The following is a 20,655-nucleotide window of genomic DNA, read 5'->3' as shown; positions in this document are numbered from 1 at the left end:
GATCAAAGGATAGTCTCAAATGGCCATGATTTGGGTTAGTTTTGATGCTACATGTAAAGTACAGGGACTTTTCAAACCACTTGAGAAGAACCGAAAACCCCTCAATCAGCATTAGGTCTCTGAAGGGCACAGTCAGAGCACAAGATTTATGGAACACTCAAAATAACTTTTCACCAGTCAGCACTCCTTATCCTGAACCCTCCAGGAGCCAGCAGCAGCACGCCTCTTCCAAGTGATCTCACTTGCTGCTGGGTGGCATTCGCAGGAGTTTCCAAGCCTCTGTCTTGTGCTGGTGCTGTTCATTTATCCTCCCTTATTTTTCTAACTGGTTTTAGCACTTAATTTCATCTTCATCAGGCGACCCAACAACCTTTTGATATTCAGTGGTAGGAAGGAACCATGTACTGAGTTTTGTTTATTACTACTGCTGCTACCATCACTAATTCTACTGCTATTTGTGCAAAGAATCTGCTGAGGGAGGGATTGGAAATAGTTCTTGCTTTTCTGTATCCTGGAAAGGAGGATCTTGTGGTGGAGGCCTCTGGACTTCTGAAGTCAATCTCAAAGGTGTTCTGAATTGGGTACAACTGCTTTATTTGAAATGTTATACAGTATTTCTGTGTAGGGCAATATAAGCCTAGCACTGTAATACAAACCTTGTCCTGAAATTTGAAAGGTTGCTCTCTTTGTATATGTATGATAGCTGCCAGGATGTTGAGGAGCATGCACTTATAAAAATAAAAAATAAAATAAAAAATAATAAAAAAACACCACCACCACCACCACCAACAGAAAACACTAACACCTCTTAGCTATCAGGAGTAGTTTTCCCCAGTTGTTTCATTATGAAGCTGTAGACATATTTGTGCTTATATGTTGCATTTTGCAACTGTGAACAAGATACTTCATATTTAAAATAAACTGATTTTGATCCTACATCCAAACAGTTCATCTGCTACTTCTGCCTGCATGAAGGTTGACTGTAAATGCAGGTTATCCCTGGCAGGGACCACAGAGCAGGAAGAGAAACATGGCATGCCATAAGCTTGCAAGGCCTATATAGCACAAAAAATGGGGCAGTTTGAAATTGCTAACCCTGGCTGGTTCTGATGTCATTACCTTAGCCACACGGATCTGGTCACGCTGCTGAGTCACTGACTTAAATATATTTGTGTGAGTAAAATCCTGGTGTCCTCTTTTCAACTCTGTGCAATTTAAATACCTTTGGGGCTGCAGAGTCCTGGAGGGGCGTCCTGCTGCGTTCCAGGTGGGGTAAGCATTGCCCTGGGCAGCAAGGGTGACTGTGTTCTTGGGAACTGAGAGGAGGATGACTCAAAAATCTGAAACGCAGAGTAGAATCTGTGTGTTCCCATTTCAGCAGCATGTTTTTTCTCAGCTTATACAATCAACGTATATTTCTCTCGAGACTTTTTTCTGGGATTTGGGAGAGGGATGAGTATGAGTGATGTGAAAGGTCTTTAGTGTCAAAACCTCATGTTTAATTGTTTTGAAAATTGGAACCAAAGTTTTAAACTATGCAAAACTGGAAGGATATGAGTACAGGGTGGATGGGCTGGCTGTGGCCAAAGCTATGGAGGAGCCAGGCAGCCACATTATTCACTGCCTGGAATATGTGCCTCATTCGCACATGCAGCTCCAGATCCTGTCTGTGACAGTCATCTTGCCTGGAAGTGACAAATGTTTGGACCGCAGTCGCTGTGGAGACCAAAGATAAAAGGAAGGCACTGTTTTTTTTGCCTCTAGATATGAGAGGAAGGAGGCAGAAGTAGAGGAGAGAGGGGCACAAGCTGAGGGTGCAGCTCACTGTTGTGCTGATGCTTGCAGCAGCCTTGCCTTTTGCTGAACGGGAGTTACGATTCAGTTATAATTGGTAACAGAAGGTTCTTGTGCTCAACATCAAACTCTGCAGAGCTGGGTTTCTGCTTCAGATGTATGAGTGTTTATGTGCTTTTTCCCACTACAACATTTGGTTTTATAAGCCCAGCATGCTTTTATTTGCATTTATAAATAGCTTGTGTTGAAATATATATGCAAACATTGTACGGGTAGAAACTCTAGACGTATTTGGTTTGGAAACAGAGGTGATGGGCAGTATTTGAACCACTCATGATGTTGATGCAGAAACAAAATCATGGTAATACCAGAAGTATTATAGCCACTATTGTCGCTAAGCATTTTGGTCAAGGAGTCAGAGGGAATTTGGGTGGGGTTTGTACATCAGACAGAGGCAGTTGTGGTCTTACATTTTGGGTGAGGGGCCAGCTGGGACATACACGCGTTCCCAAGCCTGTCTCACCTCCCTGACAGGCCTTGTCCCTGTGGCCTTTTGTGGCCTGAGGCTGGGACCTGCCCTTTCTTCCCTCTCTTCCGAGGCTCATACCCTGTACCTCAGGGTACTGTGCTGCTGTCCCCACCACCGCACGTGGGACCAGTGCTGCGGGTGGTGGTGCTGGGGCCTGCGGTGGTGCGGGGGCCTGCCATGGTGCCAGGGCATCCTCAGCACTGAGGGCACAGGGCGGTTTGGGAGGGCAGAGCTCCTTTGTTCTGCGGCGGGCCAGAAGGCAGCCTGAAAGCAAGCAGCACCACAGCAAAGCCCAGCTCGACATGCATCTCCGGTGGAGTAGTTAAAGAGGCAGCTGATGACATCTCTTCTGCCATCTCCATCTTGCTGCAAGCTGTGAAACGCACTAACAGTCCAGCCTGCTGAACATGCAAGGCTAAAAAAAGGCAGGGGCAAGGGGAAGCGTTTGGTTCCAGTGTAAGTAGTGTATTTATGTTTTTAATTAAGGCTTATTTTTAAAAACCTTTGTTTTTCAAACTAAATGGTTTCACATGCTAGGCTAAACACATCCTTACCTCACGTGGCATTACGATATAGGAGCCACTCCCCCTAGAACAGAGATCATGGGAGCCTAAATGGAAACGCAGTGGAAAAGCCTTCAGGCGCAGTGGGGATATGCTATTCCAGCAGGCACTGTGAATGCTAACTTGGTGCCGGTGCACGCTGCTTTTCCCCTTTCCTTATATAACCTCACTATAGGTTATTGTCCTATCGTCACGTTATTGGCCCACAGTAGAAGGAGGAGGAAAACTTGAGGCCAGCTACTGTTGTGTTCGAGTCGTCTTCTAAATGGGAGAGAGGAGAGGCAGGCGGAGGAGCGCATGGGATGTCAGCATTGTGTCTTACCATGGTCACTGATTCATGACGAGCGCATTGACACCAGGAGAGAGACACAGCCAGAGCCACCTTTTAAGAAGGATTAGACATGGCTGCTTGATTTCTCACATTTTCTGCCTTTTTTTGGAAAACTTCTATGAACACAGATGTCATTGATCGCAGATGTGGCCCACATAGGGAGAAGAGTGTCTGGTCTCTAATTGGGAGCTCTCTTTTTGTGAACTGGAGATGGGGTTAGAAAGGGCATTTGTTTTTTCTAAACAGGCTCTTGGCATACACTTCATTGAACCTTGTCCTGGGATGCAACTCTCCAGTCACTATGCCTTTCTGATCAGAGAAAGCAGCAGCGATGTCCTCAGCTCTGCTTGGACATTCCTAAGCAGCGTGTTTTGTGATTCCTAGGCTTCTGTATGTTTATGTGGGAAAGAGTTCCTGCGCTGGTTGTGGATTAGCTTATGTTTTATTTGGAAGCAGTATCGTGTGTTAGCAGTGTGGGGGACTCGGGCAAGAGGGACCTGCCTGGTTGCTCTTCAGCAAGGCCTAGGGACTGCAGTAAGTTTGTGAAAGTCACTGGGTTATGTCACGGAGGAATGGTTCAGTAGCCTGCAGTTGGACGGAAGGTGAAGGGACAGAAAGGAAATGTGTGCCCATAAATCAGATTTGTAAAGGGGAGAAGTTTCAAGCCCACGCCTGTTGGTAGCTAAGGCTTGCAGCAGCTGTGGGAACACGCTGCCTGGCTTTCTGGTGTGCTGGGGCAGTTACAGCTCCAAATGCTGCCGGTTGTCCCACGGCCTGCAGTTGGCCAGAATGCAGAACTTACTCCTTTTTTCCTTTTCTTTTTCTTTTTTAAAAAAAAAAAGCTAGATCATACAGCCCTGTCTTCTCTCTTACTAAATGGAGGCAGTTGCTGCATGAAGCTCCACCCAGAGCCTCTGTCAGTGCTGCTGAGAGAACTAAGGAGAGGCAGGACTTGGAGTGCTTCTCCCCTGTCACGAACACCCGTCATAGCATGCAATTGCTTCGTCTATGCAGAAACAGCAATCAGAAGGAGCAAAATGAGCTAAGGAAGTATGATATTGGTACCAATGTTACCAAAATCCAGTTTGGTATTCTGTTAAAACAATGTTTTAAATAACTTTTTTACAGCCAGTTCATTACTTCAGGTTTTAAAGTATTTAGACCTCTACATAGTTCTCCTTAAAATGACAAGTATTTCCTGACAAACATCATTTTGATTAGCCCAGCCCTTCATTAGCTCAAGGTTTTCTGTATGACCATGTTCCTGTTTGCTGGGCTGCCCATTGGCTAAAATACTGGGGGACAGAAAGAGGAATAGGATGTTGTCCAAGGTAGCAGTAATGGTCCTGGAGCTACCTGTGCAATCACTGTCCAATGCAAAGCATGGTGGGGGTCCCTGAATCAATCAGGCTTGGGTCCTGCCAGCCCTGCTCCCCCTGAACAGCAGTCCTTCCCAGCACATGGATTGAAAAGCAGCATGAGTAAGGCTAGCAAGAGAGCCATCTTAACATTTAAGGTGTTACCGTAGTTTTGCCCACAGTGCTGGAAAATGACTTGTTTAATACTGGGAGAGAGCATTACAGTACACAGCATTAAATCTTGGCACTATGAGAAACCTTTTTCTCAGGAAAAAGGTTTGCTTTCAAAGATACCCGCTGCTGTGGCTCTCTATCTGGCCATGGTTTCTTTGGCCCTGCAGTGTTGTCAGAAGGAGCATTACAAATCACTGCCTGAGAAGTAACTTATGCAATGAAGACTACCGAATTTTTTGGACCTGATTTAAGCAGTTACACAGCTTCTTTGCTCAGACTCCTCCTGACAAACCCTTGGCGTATACAGTAATCCCAATTACAGACCTCTCGTCAGAGTGATGAATCCGTTCTGCTTGCATTCAGTAGGTTTTTGGCTATTGAGTACATTTTTTCTAGATTGCCAATCTGATACTCTGTCAGCACAGTTGTAACACACATGGCTGTTTCATTGCTCCTTTTGAGCTCATTGAGCTTCCCTGATCATCTTACTTGGTAAATGTTCATGAAACCAAATTTACATGCTAAAGCATGCTTATACTGTGGTATAGAGCTTAGGAATGCACATGTGAAATGCAGATTATGTAGAATGAGAAGTCACTGATGCAACCTGGCTGGTGTGTTAAAGAGTAACTATTTCAGCTGTTCTTAAATGTTTGCTGTTGCAAAGCCACCAGGGGAAAAAAAAAAAAGTCATTAAAGCCACTTTGCCACAATAAGGTTGTAAAATTTGCAGTTTTTAAACTGTAATTTGTCCATGTTAGCCAATTGTAAAAGACTTTTTAGGCCAAATATTGCCCAGTAACATGTGGCATTGTTCCTTAACTGACTGAAAATGATCTAATATTTAAATCCAGTTTGAGTGCATATAGAAAGAGACTAGAGATAAATACTTTCAGATAGAACAGAACAGTTTTCTGGTGAACTGGAGATACCAGCTTCCTTTTTGTTAATTAAAACTAATCTATAGTAGGAAGGCATCGTTATTTGAAAAAGTTTCATTGTATTTTTCTTCTCCAGATTAGACTAGAGTCTTGCAACTGAGATCTGTTTAACATTTGTGATTATGGTTGTTCAAATACTTTTTCTTTTTTTTTTTTTTTCCCAATCAGGTCCGAACACATGCTTTATACAGATCACAAATGCCTCCTACCTTTAATAAAGATTCCGTTCTGGTGTTCAATAGCTCTTAATGTATTTCACATTAGCCTGTTTACTGGGATCTCTAAGTAAGTTGCTTTTGTTCTGTGATTTAGATTTGTTGTCTCTTGGCGCCTGTTAAATTGGATCCAGCTATTAGCAAAATGTACTCATTCTCCCTGAAGCTAGTCTCCCATTCTGCAGACCAAAAGCTTAATAAAACTCTCCTCCTCTCCTCTGTAAAATATTTTTTTTTTTGCTTGTATACATATTATTGAGAACTTTAACAAGCTAGATCTCTACAGTAGAACATACGGGGCTTTCTGTGAGAGTGTTTGTTTTAGGCTTGCCTGATTGTTTGTATGAGGCACGGGAGAATAAAATAGATTAGGCAAAGTAATTAATCCCCTGGGTCAGAAAAGAAAAAATATATAACGTAAGTCCTGTTTGAAATAGTTTAAAATTACAGTTTCTCAGATTTCTTATTAGTATATGTTATTAGTAGCTTTTCTTTTGCAAGTCAAGGCATGTGTTTGATGCCTGAGATGAGTGTACTCCATCATCCCCAAGCAGCATTTACCAAAAGATCGTGGCCCAGATTATTAAAACAAAAGGACTGTCTTAGAGCTGGATATTAATATATATTAATATAATTTATTATGTAATTTATGTAAGTACTTATTTCAGCCGAAATCTCATGTAGCAATTTACTCTCTGAAAATAGACTAGAATGGTATCATTTTGTTTTCTAAACGTTTCCCATTGCACTGTCAAAATACAGGCGATGTTTGAGTTCCTGATAACGTTGTGCAATGATGGGTATTCTTCCAGAAGTCAAATTAAAAGATAATATGAGACTACTTAAGTTATTTGTATAAGCTTCTAAACTGGAGATTCAGTGCTTTATGACAGTAGCAGCCCTTCAAGATATTTCACCTAGATGTTAGCCAACACATAGATCTTGATGGGGCTGGTATTTGTGAAAACCTATCAGTCGTTTTCAGTCATCACACCTGCGCAAGTGGCTGTCTGGGTGTCTTCCTGCCACTGAGGTGTGGCTCAGAAATGCACTGCTAGGATGTGTGGTGTCTCACAAACCTCAAAGAAGCGATTCCCGTTTAACTCGAGAAGGTGATTGTTCAAATACCGGCACCAGTGGTGAAAGCTGGGAGGGAGGAAAGAGACAAGGAGTGGGTCAGGGACTGGAGGTGCCACCAGGCCCCTGTCACCTCTCCCCTTGCCTGGGAGGACTCGTCAGTCTGAGGCCGGGAAAACCAGCAGCTTTTCTAGCTTTGGCACGTATGTCCTGCAGCCGCCGGACCAGAGAGAGTGGGTGGGCAGCTGCAGGTGCGTGCTTTCTGCCAGCGGCAAGGGGAAGGATGGCTGCGAATTGCTTTTTGGGTCTGTCTGGTGCCAAGGAGCCAGCCAAAGTGACATACGGCGCGCATCTCTGCACCGTGCGGGAGAGCGCTGAGAAATGTGCAGAGGGAGGACTCGGAGGGGATTAATGAATTCTTATTTTCACCACTGAGTATTTGCTCCTGGGAGGAAAGGAAAAGCCAAGAAGAGCATACACAGGATGCGGTACGGTTAGCTCGGTCCTACCACAAGCTGCTTAGCTTTCAACATTTCTTTTTGATAGGGGTTTGTTAGAGGGCCTGGTCGCATGACACATTCATTACGCTGCAAAGCTGTGGGGCTTCTTATGCTCCAAGCACTGGAAGAAACACTGGGAACCAAACTTATTTTTTTTCTGTCTTCCTCTTACATGAATAAAGTTCTCATCTGTGCGGTATGAGCCTAGGGCTTGGATTGTGCCAGAAAAAAAAATACTTTTTTGTAGCGCTCATGTCCAAGACGCAGCCGCGTTCGCTCTAGCGGCAGCTGTGTAACGTGGCGGCCCGCGCACCGTACAGGCCCCGCAGGACAGCAGCCAGGCCGTGCCCACTCAGGCCGCCCTTGAGGCTTCGGTGGCAGGGCCGAGCAGGTCGCCGCGTGCCCCTGCCACATGCTGGGACGGTCTCGGTGCCCACAGCTGCCCCGCGGGTCCCTGCAGGTCGCCGGGAAGCCGGGGTCTGGCTGCCCCCACAGCTGGTTTTTACGGTTGCCTCAGCAGCGGCTGGTTCTCCTGCAGCTCGCCGTGCCATGACGGCATTCGGGGCTTTTCGGGAAGCAGGAGGCAAACGTGTAATCTGAGGATAACAGACGTGCTGCTCCTGCCCCAGCTGGCGAGCCTCCAGCACTTCAGGTCTGGGAATGTGCCAGGGTTTGTAATGACCCTGAGAAAGAAAGAAAGAGAGAAAAGAGAGAGAAAGAAAAGTGTGTGCTGTACCAAGTCTCACTCAACAAATCAATGCTTTTCTTTCAAACTCTTTGAAAGGAGGTGTACTGCCAGGAGTGGGAACCCTATGGAGGAAGGGGCGATTAAGGAAAGGATACAGCATAATTGTTCTTTGTTTTGCAAAACAGTGGGAATTCAGATAATCAGGCAATGATAAAAATACAAGGCAGACGTGCACTACGTAGGTACGTGAGTAAGCAGAAGCACGTGAGTACATCCACACCGATAACTTCTGCGCTGCTCTCCATGCAGGTGCTATGGTAACAATCACAAAAGGGAGCGTTTGCACTGTGCGAGCCAGGTGCCTGGGTTGTTACGGAAAGTACTTAAAAATTTTGGCACCCAAGGGCCTCTGACTATCTCCTGTAGGATCCTGTAATTATTAATGCTTTAATAATTACATATGGGGAAAAAACAGCTTCACCAGGAGGTATGAAGAGAGCCCCATCTCAAAATACTTCGTAATTTGTTTGTTGAACGTTCTCACCAAAGGCGTGTTTCCAGATCTTGAGCAGACATAGAAACTGTACTTGATGGCTTGCCTCCCGGATAGGTGCTGTAGGTGCTGGGCCACGAGGCTTGGAAGCGCAGCGATCACAGCAGAGCACCGCAGTCCCTTTTCTCTCCTCCGTGTTTATTCCGTACATGCCATGAATACATAAGGAAAATTTTCTTTCTTCTTAAATAGTTGACAGCAGTGCTGCACAGGTAGGGTAAAGTGCTTCCAGTGAAGGTAGACAACCTTTTCAGTGTTTTCTGTTCTGCGTACTTAATTCAAGCTGCAGATGAGAGAGAGGGATATGCTTAATTTTTGAGCCTAAATTTCTGAGGTTTGTTCCAGGCATGGAGCTCTTTGGTGCTATGAAAAATGTCCTGTAAGGGAGCTGGATTGCCTGGGAAGATTTACTGGTGGTACGTTTGGTGTCTCCAGGGAAACGCAGCAGCTGGATAGGGTTTTGATGGCCCATATTGTAGATGTGTGGGTATCTATGGCAAAACAAGTTGAAGCTTGGAACACCATTTGCTTTTGTGGATTTAGCTCTGGTTCCCCATGCAGGAGTCTTAACAGCTGTTATTTAGTCAGCAAAAACCTTTCAGAGACAGCTTTTATCCCCCACCATGCGTTGCACTTTAACTCTGCAGTGTCTTACCTGCTGTGAGTGCAAATCACCTTCAGCCATGACTCCACGCAGTATTTTATTTAATTCAGAAGCTGTGTTCAAACTGTGTCATGTAACAGGTAAGCTGCGAGGAGATTCCAGCTACCCAAAAGGACTCTTCCAGGACCTCTGAGCATTTATTACTTGTTAATCATGTTAATGGGGTTATCCTCTAATCACATACGACTGTAAAACTTTCTTGAGACATAAAGTTAGCAAGGATTAGGATGACAAGGAAATTATTTCCAAATACCTTATTTTCCAAAGCAATAAGATGTTTAAGTATCAATTCTTTTTCTTCATTCCTGGCTTCCATTCTCAATGTTATTGGTAAATCTGTCATTCAGAAAAAGGTTCATGCACAGTGACTTGATATGAACACAATTTGGACTTAGTTTTGAAAAATATCAAAACTGCTTACATTTTATTATATACAAAATGATTGTTATTAGGTGCCCTATCTTACAAAAGATAGTAATACCAAAGGGTAAAAGAGAAGGAGCAGGAGGGTGGGAGGGTTTTATTGCACTTAATTGTTTTCCTTTAGATCAGTGATGTTCCAGTGATAGAGTAAAAAACATCAGTCTGGTCACTGCCTACAACTGTGGAAGCCTTGCTGGAGTGTAAGATGAGTTTTAATCCACAGGAATGTTGAAGAACAAAGTCAGAAATTTAAAGGCAACCGAAAAAAAATGGGCATTTCAAAGTCATGTTATTCACACTACTTAAATATACATATTTTTCAATTGTGATTGGCTTTAAAAACTCTGTATTTTTCATTACATTATGTTAATAACTGTTTTCATCTATGTGCATTTGGTAGAACAGCCTAGATTTTTGGGTGTACACAGATTTTAAACTCTTTGAAAGGTGTTTAAAATCTAGTACTGGAAAACGATGGTGGCAAAACTATGTTCCACTTAACTGAACCTTGCTGCATGGTTTTATATCTAACGCTTATGCTTTTAACATTAATTTAATCTTGGTACAGTATTATATTTAAGTCTTTTTATTACTTGGATTTTAAACTTATGTAGAGGAGATGATTAATTCTGTCTTGTTCTTCTGGGCATTTTTAGCTATCGTCTGCTCCTCCTGCCCCATTCCTTACTTCTAACAGTATAAAATAAATAATGTTTAGGCAAATATAAAGGAAGGAAAATAACATTTAGACAAACATAAGTCTAGACTGGAAAATCTCGAGGAAAAGATGCAGCAAACTGGTGTCAGGATATGGATTAATTTACTATTCTAGAATGAGAGGTTTGTCGTTAGGTCTTGTGGAGTTCTGAAGCCCAGAAAGATACAGATATAATTTCATTTTTTCTTGTTTTTTTTTTTTTCTCTTCCCAAAGGTTCGTCATCGGTGGTGTGAACTTGTTGTTAAACACAAATATGTGCCTGGATATGGAGATGTTGAGAAATTTCTCAGAGAAGATCAGGTCAGTTCCATGTAATTAGCGTTTTCAAAATAATCACCTTTTACACCTTTTTGAGATCCTTAATGTGAAACTGAAAACTATTTTAATATATTTTCTTGCTGGAGACAGTTAAAAAGTGGAGTGTGTATTCAGTTTTTGCCCTTTCTTTAAAAAGTGCAATTTAAGGAAACTGCCTACTCACCCCCACCTAAGCATGCTAATCATCTGTAAAGCGGTAAAATAGGATATATCCTCTTCTTCTGCTTCCATTTTATACAAGCCAGAGGTAGCAATGGTCCTTGCCAACGCTAAGAAGCATTTTCCTCGATTTGCAGGATGACGAAGGCAAGTCTAGCTGTGGATATTAACTCACATAGATATGAGTTTAGTGCAAAACAGTGACAGAAACTTTCAAGTTGATGTACAGATCATCTTATAGGAGAAGCATAGTGCAAGGATGTTCATCCAAGGATGCATCTCCACTGTTAGGAAAATGATTTGAGACAATTTTGAAGGTCTTAAAATGCCAGCTATATAAAACGTCTTTACTATGGCTAAGCTATTATGAAATTACAGTTGTAATTGTACCTCTGCCTCATTCTTTTGATTTCACTTCCCATTTGTTTTTATTCACTGTGAACTCTATAAAGTCAAGACCTTCACTGCCTAGGATCACAGCTATATTTAAAATATATGAAAAAAAAAAAAGGAAAGAAAACATTGCAAGGTATATGAAAATCATTGAGAGAGATATTCATGCCTTTTCCTTTCATGTTGACAGTGAACAAAGCCATTTGCAGCCTATGAGCTTTTTTTGCTTTCAGACAAATAAATAAATTTTGTCACAACAGCATAATAAAGTTACTGCAGTCTCTTATGCTCTTTCTTCCAGCTCTGAAGTATACCTCCTATTTATATCTCAGCCAATAAACAGTCTCAAGACTTCCTGGCAAGCTCTTTATTTGAATTAAAAAAAAAAAAAAAAGGCATGTAACAACAGTATTTAGAACAACAAGGAATTTATATATGCTGTGCATATTTTTATCATATGGAACGATGCAGGTGTCCACTCCACCAGCAGAAAGGCAAAACAAAAATCCTGAAGTTCATACAAACATACTGAATTGCATTACATTTAGAACAGATACAATGCCAAACAAAAACAAATGTTTTCTGCAGTGCAGGGAAAGAATTTCTGCAATATTTTTTTCATGTAATCCTCAATATATTTCATTTCATTTACTCCAGCGGTGGAAACAGTTTATAACACAACCAGGTTCTGGAATGATTACAACTCAAATCAGAGTAGTTGTATGTCGTTACTGATCATGAAAGACTTTTTTTTTTTTCCTTTAAAGTCTGGGAAAAATGTAAATGTGACTATTTAATCCTTTCCAGGATTACAAAAACCCAGTGTTTTTACTGCATTTTAATGTTTAGGTTAGGGGGAAAATTATTAATACTGGGTAGAGAAGATAATTCCTATTTGGAACAAAATTCCAACATTTTTGAAATTCTTTATGAAAGCAACTTGAGCCCAGCTCCAAGGCAGTGTTCCTGGTGCGATCTGCAGCTGCAGGTTCTGGAAACCTGGGGTCTGTGACTGCAAAAGAAATGCCCATGGTTAGGGCACTGTCACAGTGTCTGGCAGATTTCTGTCTGTTTGGGACCTTTTCCTATAATTTCAGTCACTGTTAAACTATAAATTTCCCCTCTTGTTAAAGCTTAATTTTTAATCTTATCAAGCCAACACTAGAATTTGTGAGGAATTATGTTACAAAATGGTTTTTTCAATGCTATCCATATTCTTCCTCTTCTGCAACTGTCCAAGCATTGTTTGCAACTGTACAAGTTAATCTGCTGAGCTGCTAAGTTTTGTCATATATATATATATAAAATATATGCCACATATAACAATTATATATAATATATAATTATATATATAACATATGCCACATTTAATAGTTATATATGTGTGGCATATATATAATATATGCCAAATATAATAATTAAGTCGTATATATAACATCACACGTCTTGTGTATATAAATAATATGTCATATATGTGGCATATATTGTGTACATAATATATATATTATGCATGGCATGTATATAATAATAACATATATATAGTGTTTTGATAAGTGCAGCTTAACACTTACGGAACTCCTATAACAAGATGCAAAGCTTGTATCTTCAGAAAAAAAATGGCAATCCCCAATGTGTTTCCCGTGAAGTTAGCCGGTGCTTTGCTACCTGCCATCAAAGGGGCCCAGATCTTAGCCCCAGTTATCCAGAACGAGCTCTAAGGGACAGTCTGCTTTCTTACAGAAGGTTAAGCTGTATCTTGGACTTAAAGAAAAGGCTCTGAAACACAGACCTGGCCACAGGTGGTTGATTTCCAGCTACAGCATTGCCAGACGGGAATTTCAGAGTGGGGTGTTTCAGCTGCTCTGCTCTTTATTAGTGCGTGTGGAAACATCCCAACTGGAAAGAAAATGTGTATCCTGTTGAAGGAAGGACAAACTGTTTTCTTAAGGGGCATTTGGAAGTACTTCAGGTAGTGGATAAAAGAAAACAGATTTCAACTTCAAAAGTGGCAAGAAAAATGGAGTGAGAAAGCATTTTCTTGTCACAACACAACATACATTTCTTATAGTAATGTTCTTTTTTTACACACTCAATACAACATATAGGCAATCTTAGGCTACAGAGAGCCGAAGAAAACTACATTTTTGGGGGGGGAAAGGTATGCTATTGAGTATAAGGCTTTTTCCATGGTGTTTTTGAATTAAGTGGGTACTTGGAGGTCAACAATAAGAAAACTGTTCAACTAGTCATAACTGTTGACAGGATGACTGTGTACTGTGTTCATCTTTCAGGCAATGGGTGTGTATCTCTATGGTGAATTAATGGTGAATGAAGATGCAAAACAACAAGAGCTTGCATACAAATGCTTTGCTGCAGCACGAGAACAAATGGACGTGTCCTCCGCCAAAGTGGTGGCAGAGATGTTGTTCTGAAGAGGTGATTTTTCTTTTTAAATTAAATACCCTGATTTTGCCTTACAAAGAAACTCACTAAACACTGTAAACTTTGGCATACCACAGAGCTTGTGGCAGCTTATTTAAACAAGAGTTAATTTTTGAACTATCTTGGTTTTTCTGTTTTTTTGTTTGTTTGTTTTTAAGCCCAGCTGCTGGAGCAGTGAGTTAGATATGCATAGGCACTGGCTGGAGAGCACGGAGGGGCGTTGTTGTAAACTTTGTAATGGATTGTACAAGAGGCAACTGTAAGTCAGAATGGCCAGGGAAGGCCAGGCTCCATCTGCAGTTGTTTTCCATTCTGTATTCTGAACTCTGTCTACAGCCTACACAAAACTGCAACTCTGTGAGAAGCATTTCTGCTTAACACAGCTGTGTGCTGACTTGATAAGTAGCACAAACTTTGAAAAGAATCTGATCCCACAACAGAATTGTGAAGTTGTACACTTGCAACCAAATCTGAATCATGTGAGAACAACTTGTTAATTCAAGCACATTAAGCGTAGTCAGGTCTTTGAAGAATGGTTATAAGGTAAGAACAGCCTTAACATAAAGAACATGGTTAATGTCATACATAATCTAGCTTGTTTCTGAAATTAATGGGGAGGAATCAACAGAAAAAGCAAAATTGAAAGAAATGTTCACAAAATAAAGATTGCTGCAGGCTACAAATGGGTCACTTGCAAAGATATTCTCAATTTCTCAGTCTATTTGAATTGCCTGAGGTAACCTCACAGTGTTTGTACATGCATGTTTAATACATAGCCAACTAGGGTTGGTATGAACGTCTCTTTCAATACAGCATTCTTCAGATTTTTTGCTTCGTGAATTAACTCATCTGACAGACTGATGATTGCCTTGGCTGTTCACCTAACTCTACAATTGATTTGTGGTATCAACATTAAGGCATCTAATTGAGCAAAATCATCATTTTCTATTTGGTATCTAGCAGGAATCTTGACTTTCTCCCATTCAAGCCTGTACGCGTAGCAGTACTTGGTAGTAAGTTCAAATTGAATTCATGGCATTTACTTTATTTATATGAAATACAGCAGATACCATGAAATCAAGGTTGTTCTGTATTGACAAGCACTGTCTGCCAGGAACACTATGGGAAATATGGGTGAGACTAAAGAGTGCCAAGATAGCAGTAATGGGGAAGGAGGGTTGCTGTCTAAAACGGGTAGGGCTAAGAGACTTGCTTACATGCTGCCAGTTGTCAGGAACCCACAGAAAACTTGAGTTACGTTCAATATCTTACAATCTAGTAGATGCCAGAAAGATGGTGATGCAGTTCATTCTGGTACTACTGTGCTTGGCACTGTCTTCATATAATCCTTAAATAATGAAATAAAAAATTTCTACAACTTCTGGTGGTAAGTATCTACCTAGCACAGGAATATTATGTAGTATGTGTGTGCAGTAGTCTAGAATTGCCTGTTTGACCTTTTAGACGAGAAATGCATGGCAAGCTACAAAAAAATAAATCTAAAGATGCCATTAGGAGTGTGACTATGTGTCTGCACAGCTTTCTTGTAGTGTTGTGGCTGTTTGGGTTCCTGGCATGATGATTTGTGAGTTAAGATTAAAATCACATTGCCAGGGATTACCACATAGCCATGACCGCAGCTGCTACTCTGACAATCTCCGTAACTATCTGATACATGTACACTGTGGCATCCTCTCCATCCGTTAAACAAAAAAGTCCAAAGAGGAAAGGAGCAGACGCGTCACGGAAGAACCTCATCTGATAAATAGTTGTACTCAGACGGAGACCTCTCTGGCGAGGTGCAGAGCTTAGCTGATTGGTGAACAGTGATTGTTTCCCTCTTTGTTCACAGTGGCTAAGTTCTGCACCTGAAGAGAAGGTGAGATGAGGACGTTTAAGTGTCAGCCTGCGTGGGGCAGAGAGCACTCGATGCCTGAGATACGTTGCTGCTTGGCGGGCAGTTTTATAATAAGTGCTTGTGCGCAGATACAGTACATGGAGGCTCACGGGCAAAGAGGCTTAGGAAGGACCACAGGCTTTTTTTGTAGTTGAAAATAAACATCGGTCCTAAAATTCTCAGTCTGACTGCAAAAGGAGGGTATGCCCTACAGTAGCTTGGTTACTGAGCTTTTCTAAAGGTCGTAGGAAATAAATGTTTGCGATGCTAAACTGGAATTGTCTATAAAGCTTTGTTTTGTAGGCTCTTCTTTAACGGATGCTCTCATGACTTCTCTGCAGTTGTAGCTTAGCGTTGTGTATCGTTCGCAGGAAATGATTGTTTCCGACTGGAGCTGCCACTTACGGCTGCTGCTGTTGTTCCAAGCGTTGATGGACCCGTCCTCCGGTGCCTACTGAGCTGATATCAGTTCTGATTTTACACACTGGCTCAGTTCAGCAGGAACAGGAGTCGAGCCCTAGAGCAAAAAATAAATAAATAAATTACCTTTCTAGGAGCCTTTGAGAAATGTTGTTACTGTTTTCTCTCTAAAATCAAATTAGTACACGTTACGCTGTCCTGACGTTAAACACCATTCGCTTAAGGTGGACAAGCTACCTCAGTACTGTTTAGAGAACTGTTGGCTTAAGACGAGAAGGTATGTGGATACGTGTAACATCACACAGCATTGCTCCAGTAACTGACCTCCAGCGTTGTTTTCAGAGTAACCTGCTAATAACCGGGGGAATTGCTTGTCCTTTGGCTCTTTCATGTCTTCTCCAAACATTGTTGTGGTAGCTCTAAGGAGGTCTCCCTTCTGGGTACCCAGACTTCTTATCTCAGAAAATATAAGGGGAAACAATGTTTTTAAAAATACAGTTATAAATTTAGCTTTGTTAACTTTGTAACCACCGTTATGCTCCACTAGTAAGCTTAAAAAAAAATAATTTGAAAGACTGGGCCAATCAAGAATGCACAGATAATCCTCTATTGTGACAGAGTAATAACTTTTGCTGCTGTTTCCGTTGCAGGAAAGATCACAGAGAAATTCTTTTAATATATCTCCTACTAAACCCCGGTGGTACTAGGATTTCATTGACCCAAGACATCAAAGGAAGGATTATGTGACTGCTAAAACAATCAGCTGACAGAAACATTTACCTTTCAGTATTTATGTTTTCCAGAGGCTCAGTGTAACCAAGAACAGGTAAAAATGCACATGCACAAGACCAGCTACACACACGGATACACACACTCTAGTGTGCCTCTAGGTAGTTTTTTAATACCAGCAGTTGGGGTCTTACCCTTGCTGTTTGGTGGTACAACTGTTGCAGTTTGCAGAGGCCCAAGGACTCTTGACTTGAATGATTTTACGTACTCCAGTAACTTGGCCAAACACAGGAACTGATGAAATTTGATAACACTGTATTCTGTGCTTAAAATGTTGTTTGTAACTTCAATGCCAAAGTAAAAAGTTAACATAAAATCAGATGGATGGCTGGGGTGGGGAAGTTAACTGGAAGATGGAATAATCTGTGGAAAGCGACCAACCAGCGATCTGGTGATTGGATGCACCGAAGCAAAAATTAAGATCAGGATTTTGTCTCTGTCTTGTTTAGGTTGACTTCTACCAGAACTGTACCTTTCATTTTCTGGAAATTTCTTCCATACCTCTGTGCTGCCCCTTTTTTCTTAGTGATGTATCAAATGCAGCTCTTCTTGTCTAGGAATGTACAGCTCCACTGATCACAAGACATCTAAACTGTTCTTTTCAGAGAGACTTTAAAACAAAAGCATTTGTGAACATATTTACTTTGTATACTATTGTTTTACACTGTACACTTGTAAAAATAAATATTTTTTTCAAATATGTGCAGTTTTTCCATTGCACAGCTGTTCAAAGTTCATATATAAACCTAAGAAAAAAATCACCTCTTTTCTACTTGTGTAGTAAGACAGAAGAAGCTGAAAGTGGAAATTAAGGGATATCAACAAGAAAAAGTAAGTGTGGAAATTACTTTTCTTTAAAGGTCCTGTGCAGAGAGTCTATTAAAAGACTGCCTTAATAGTGACTTAATTCCAAGGAGTCCTGTTCCTCTTCACCTCCCTCCATTTCCCGACCTCCCCTTCTCCAGGCACAGAGAGTTGTTACTGGAATCAGGGGACAGTCAGCAGCTTCTTTCACATGCAGCAGGAGTTTGGAAATTGTCCAAGGTCTTGCTGAGATACTGCAATGACTTCTAATGCAGTTACACTCATAGATGTATTTATTAAGGGATCCTACTCTCTTATAAAAGAGTTATGCTTCCTTTCACAAGGTTTTTCTGCAAAGGCCAGCAAAGAAAATCAACTTCCTTTTTGACTTTCCCCTATGTAAGGGAAAGAACCCAAAGCTGAATAAGGTTTTTACATGAGACATGTCAATTAACTGTGTTGTAAGCCAACGCTGGTAAAATTACATTGCAAATAAGGCGTTCCACACATTGCACATATCACCAAGTTTTTTCTTCTTTGGAACAATTATTTTTCTTACCTTTTTATTATTTTTTTTTTTCATTGAGGACTGTAGTGGTTTAGATGCTTACTGTGGCTGTTGCAGTCTGTTTAAACAGTATTAACGAGAGCATTCATGTGAACATTGATGTTCCTCACAACAACTTCGTGCTCCGTTGTGCATTGCAGCAACAGAGGAAACGAATGGCAAATAAAACTCCATCACCACATAACCCACAAACGGCAGCGGTGACAGCCCTGGTTCTGTACCTGGGGCTGTATGACCTTTTGTTGCTAATCCAAGCATTCCTAAACGGAATGAGGCTCCAGATTAAGAAGGAAGCTGGAGTGTAGTTTCAAATAGTTATTATCACCAAAACTCATCATAAGCAAAAGAGAACAAAGGAGACTATTCAATATATTAAAGAGTAGCTTCATTAAACTGATAGAAGTGTTAGCACTGGTGTTATATCTTGGTGAATCATGTAGAAAGTTCTGGGAGTGAAACACACAAAATGCCTGTTAATTAAGCTCTTAATAAAGCCTAGCAAAAGTTTTATCTGTATTTTTATATAAATATATATAAGCAGAAAGTGTAGTACTGTTTTCTTTTACTCAGCATTCCCCCAATGTGGGGGTTCCCATATTAATTTCCTTAGAGGAGAACTTTGTGGGTACTAGTTATACTAAATGAAGGTAAGCAAAAAAAAAAAAAAAAAAATTAGAAACATTGTAACAAATTAAAACCGTTACTGGAAGTGATATCAGGCCCTAACTCTAACAGCTTTGACTGTCAGCACGCTAAAATCCAGTGAAATTACCATGTTATTCTTTAAAACAGTATTTTCTTTAATCAGGCGTTTGGTTAAAGTGGCAGAAATGTTACAATGTCATTGAATCTCTCTCTTTGGAGGTGAACGCTAATACCTCAAGGCTGTCAGACATCACACAGCAGTGTACGTGGTTATGACAGCAAGCACAAGCAATCATGTAGGTGCATTATCGCCCTATTTACTTTTCATCCTACTTCTGTCACCACAGAATCACAGCACCACAGGATGGTTTGGGTTGGAAGGGGCCTTAAAGACCATCCAGTTCCAACCCCCCTGCCATGGGCAGGGACACCTCCCACCAGACCAGGCTGCCCAAAGCCCCATCCAGCCTGGTCTTGAGCACCTCCAGGGATGGGGCATCCACAGCTTCTCTGGGCAGCCTGTGCCAGGGCCTCACCGCCCTCGGTGTGAAGGGTCAGCAAGCCCCCTCTGAATCAAACGAAGCGTTTCCCCACCCCGAGCTCAGCCTTGCCAAACATGCTGATAGTTTTACGTTGGATCGCGTTAGAAGTCCCTGTACAGAATTCTGGACTGTGTCCCACCTATTTCATCAGGTCAGCAGCTGGTCAGGATCTAGCTGATTATGTTTTCAGGATATAGCTTTTAATTGTAAAAATGAATCTCAGGTTAAGTGAAAACTGTATCTGTCCGTACGGTTAGGCAAGGACTACCATCTATTTTCTCACGGGTCACTTGTTTAGAGTAAAGCCAGACTGTAAGGAGGCTGTGAGCTGTATAACTCGTCCCTCTCAGACGAGATGCATTCCTGATCATACGCTTTCTGTTACAAACACGGTTTAAAACATACCAATTTGCTGACAGCAGTTCCTCTGCTTTGTTTTGTCTTCAGCTTTGCTGGGATGTGTTTGCAGCTGCTTTGGCTCTGCGCTTTCTTCTTTAAGGGGGAATTAACTGTACCATATTGCATGTTCCTCTCACATAACAGGGAAGGAAACAGGTCTAGCCTGGAAACGGGTCTAGCCAGAAAAGCAGCCTGAGCAAGTGGGCAGCTTGAGAGAACAGCCAGGGCTTCAGGCACAAGGAGCCGGTTATGGACCGCTGCCACTGATCGTACGCTGCAGCAGCGAAAGGTTACGGTGACCAGCACAGCCCTGATGATATTACAGCTACAAGTGTGTGCAGCTGGGCAATCTTGACAGACACAAAATACCCCGTCACTAATGAGAGAGATTTTAAACCCGAGCTTTGGTGCTCACACAGAATGTGTGTACCACTGAAAACAAAGGATGCTCCAGGAAGGAGCAACAGATTGTACTTTGCCACACAAAGGGGCAAAAGGATTTCAGAGTCTGGAAATCCCTCTTCAGTTAGCACAAAGATTAAGGGGATATATGAAAAAGCGTAACACCAAAATAATTATAATCCGTAGAGCGAGGTCATCATAACACGTACTGTAGCCAGCCAGTTTATTTCCAAAGCTGATGAAAGTGTGAATGAGTGTTAAGGAAAGTTCTATTATGGAACACTTTAGTTTTTTTTGTTTGTTTGTTGTTTTTGTTTTGTTTTGTTTTTGTTTTAAATTTTACATAAG

At 41.5% G+C, this 20,655-nt stretch overlaps 1 protein-coding gene across 6 annotated transcripts in view; it reads left to right on the top strand.

Annotated features, from left to right (window-relative positions):
* Positions 1-17,647, top strand: part of AOPEP (aminopeptidase O (putative)) — a 200,248-nt gene extending 182,601 nt beyond the window's left edge. For 3 of the 6 annotated variants that reach the window (XM_083819210.1, XM_083819212.1, XM_083819209.1), the window contains 3 exons: positions 10,743-10,829; positions 13,691-13,835; positions 16,809-17,647. In XM_083819210.1, coding sequence (XP_083675336.1) covers positions 10,743-10,829; positions 13,691-13,831 — 228 coding nt within the window. In that variant the 3' untranslated portion in view covers positions 13,832-13,835; positions 16,809-17,647. Of the gene's footprint in view, positions 1-10,742; positions 10,830-13,690; positions 13,836-13,999; positions 14,385-16,808 lie in introns of all 6 variants that reach the window. The other 3 variants (XR_014577181.1, XR_014577182.1, XR_014577183.1) reach the window with 3 other exon arrangements.
* The last annotated feature ends 3,008 nt before the right edge of the window (positions 17,648-20,655 follow it).

This window comes from Anser anser, assembly GCF_964211835.1.
Source record: "Anser anser genome assembly, chromosome: Z".
NCBI lineage: Eukaryota > Metazoa > Chordata > Aves > Anseriformes > Anatidae > Anser > Anser anser.
This window is presented reverse-complemented; position numbering and strand designations above follow the sequence as displayed.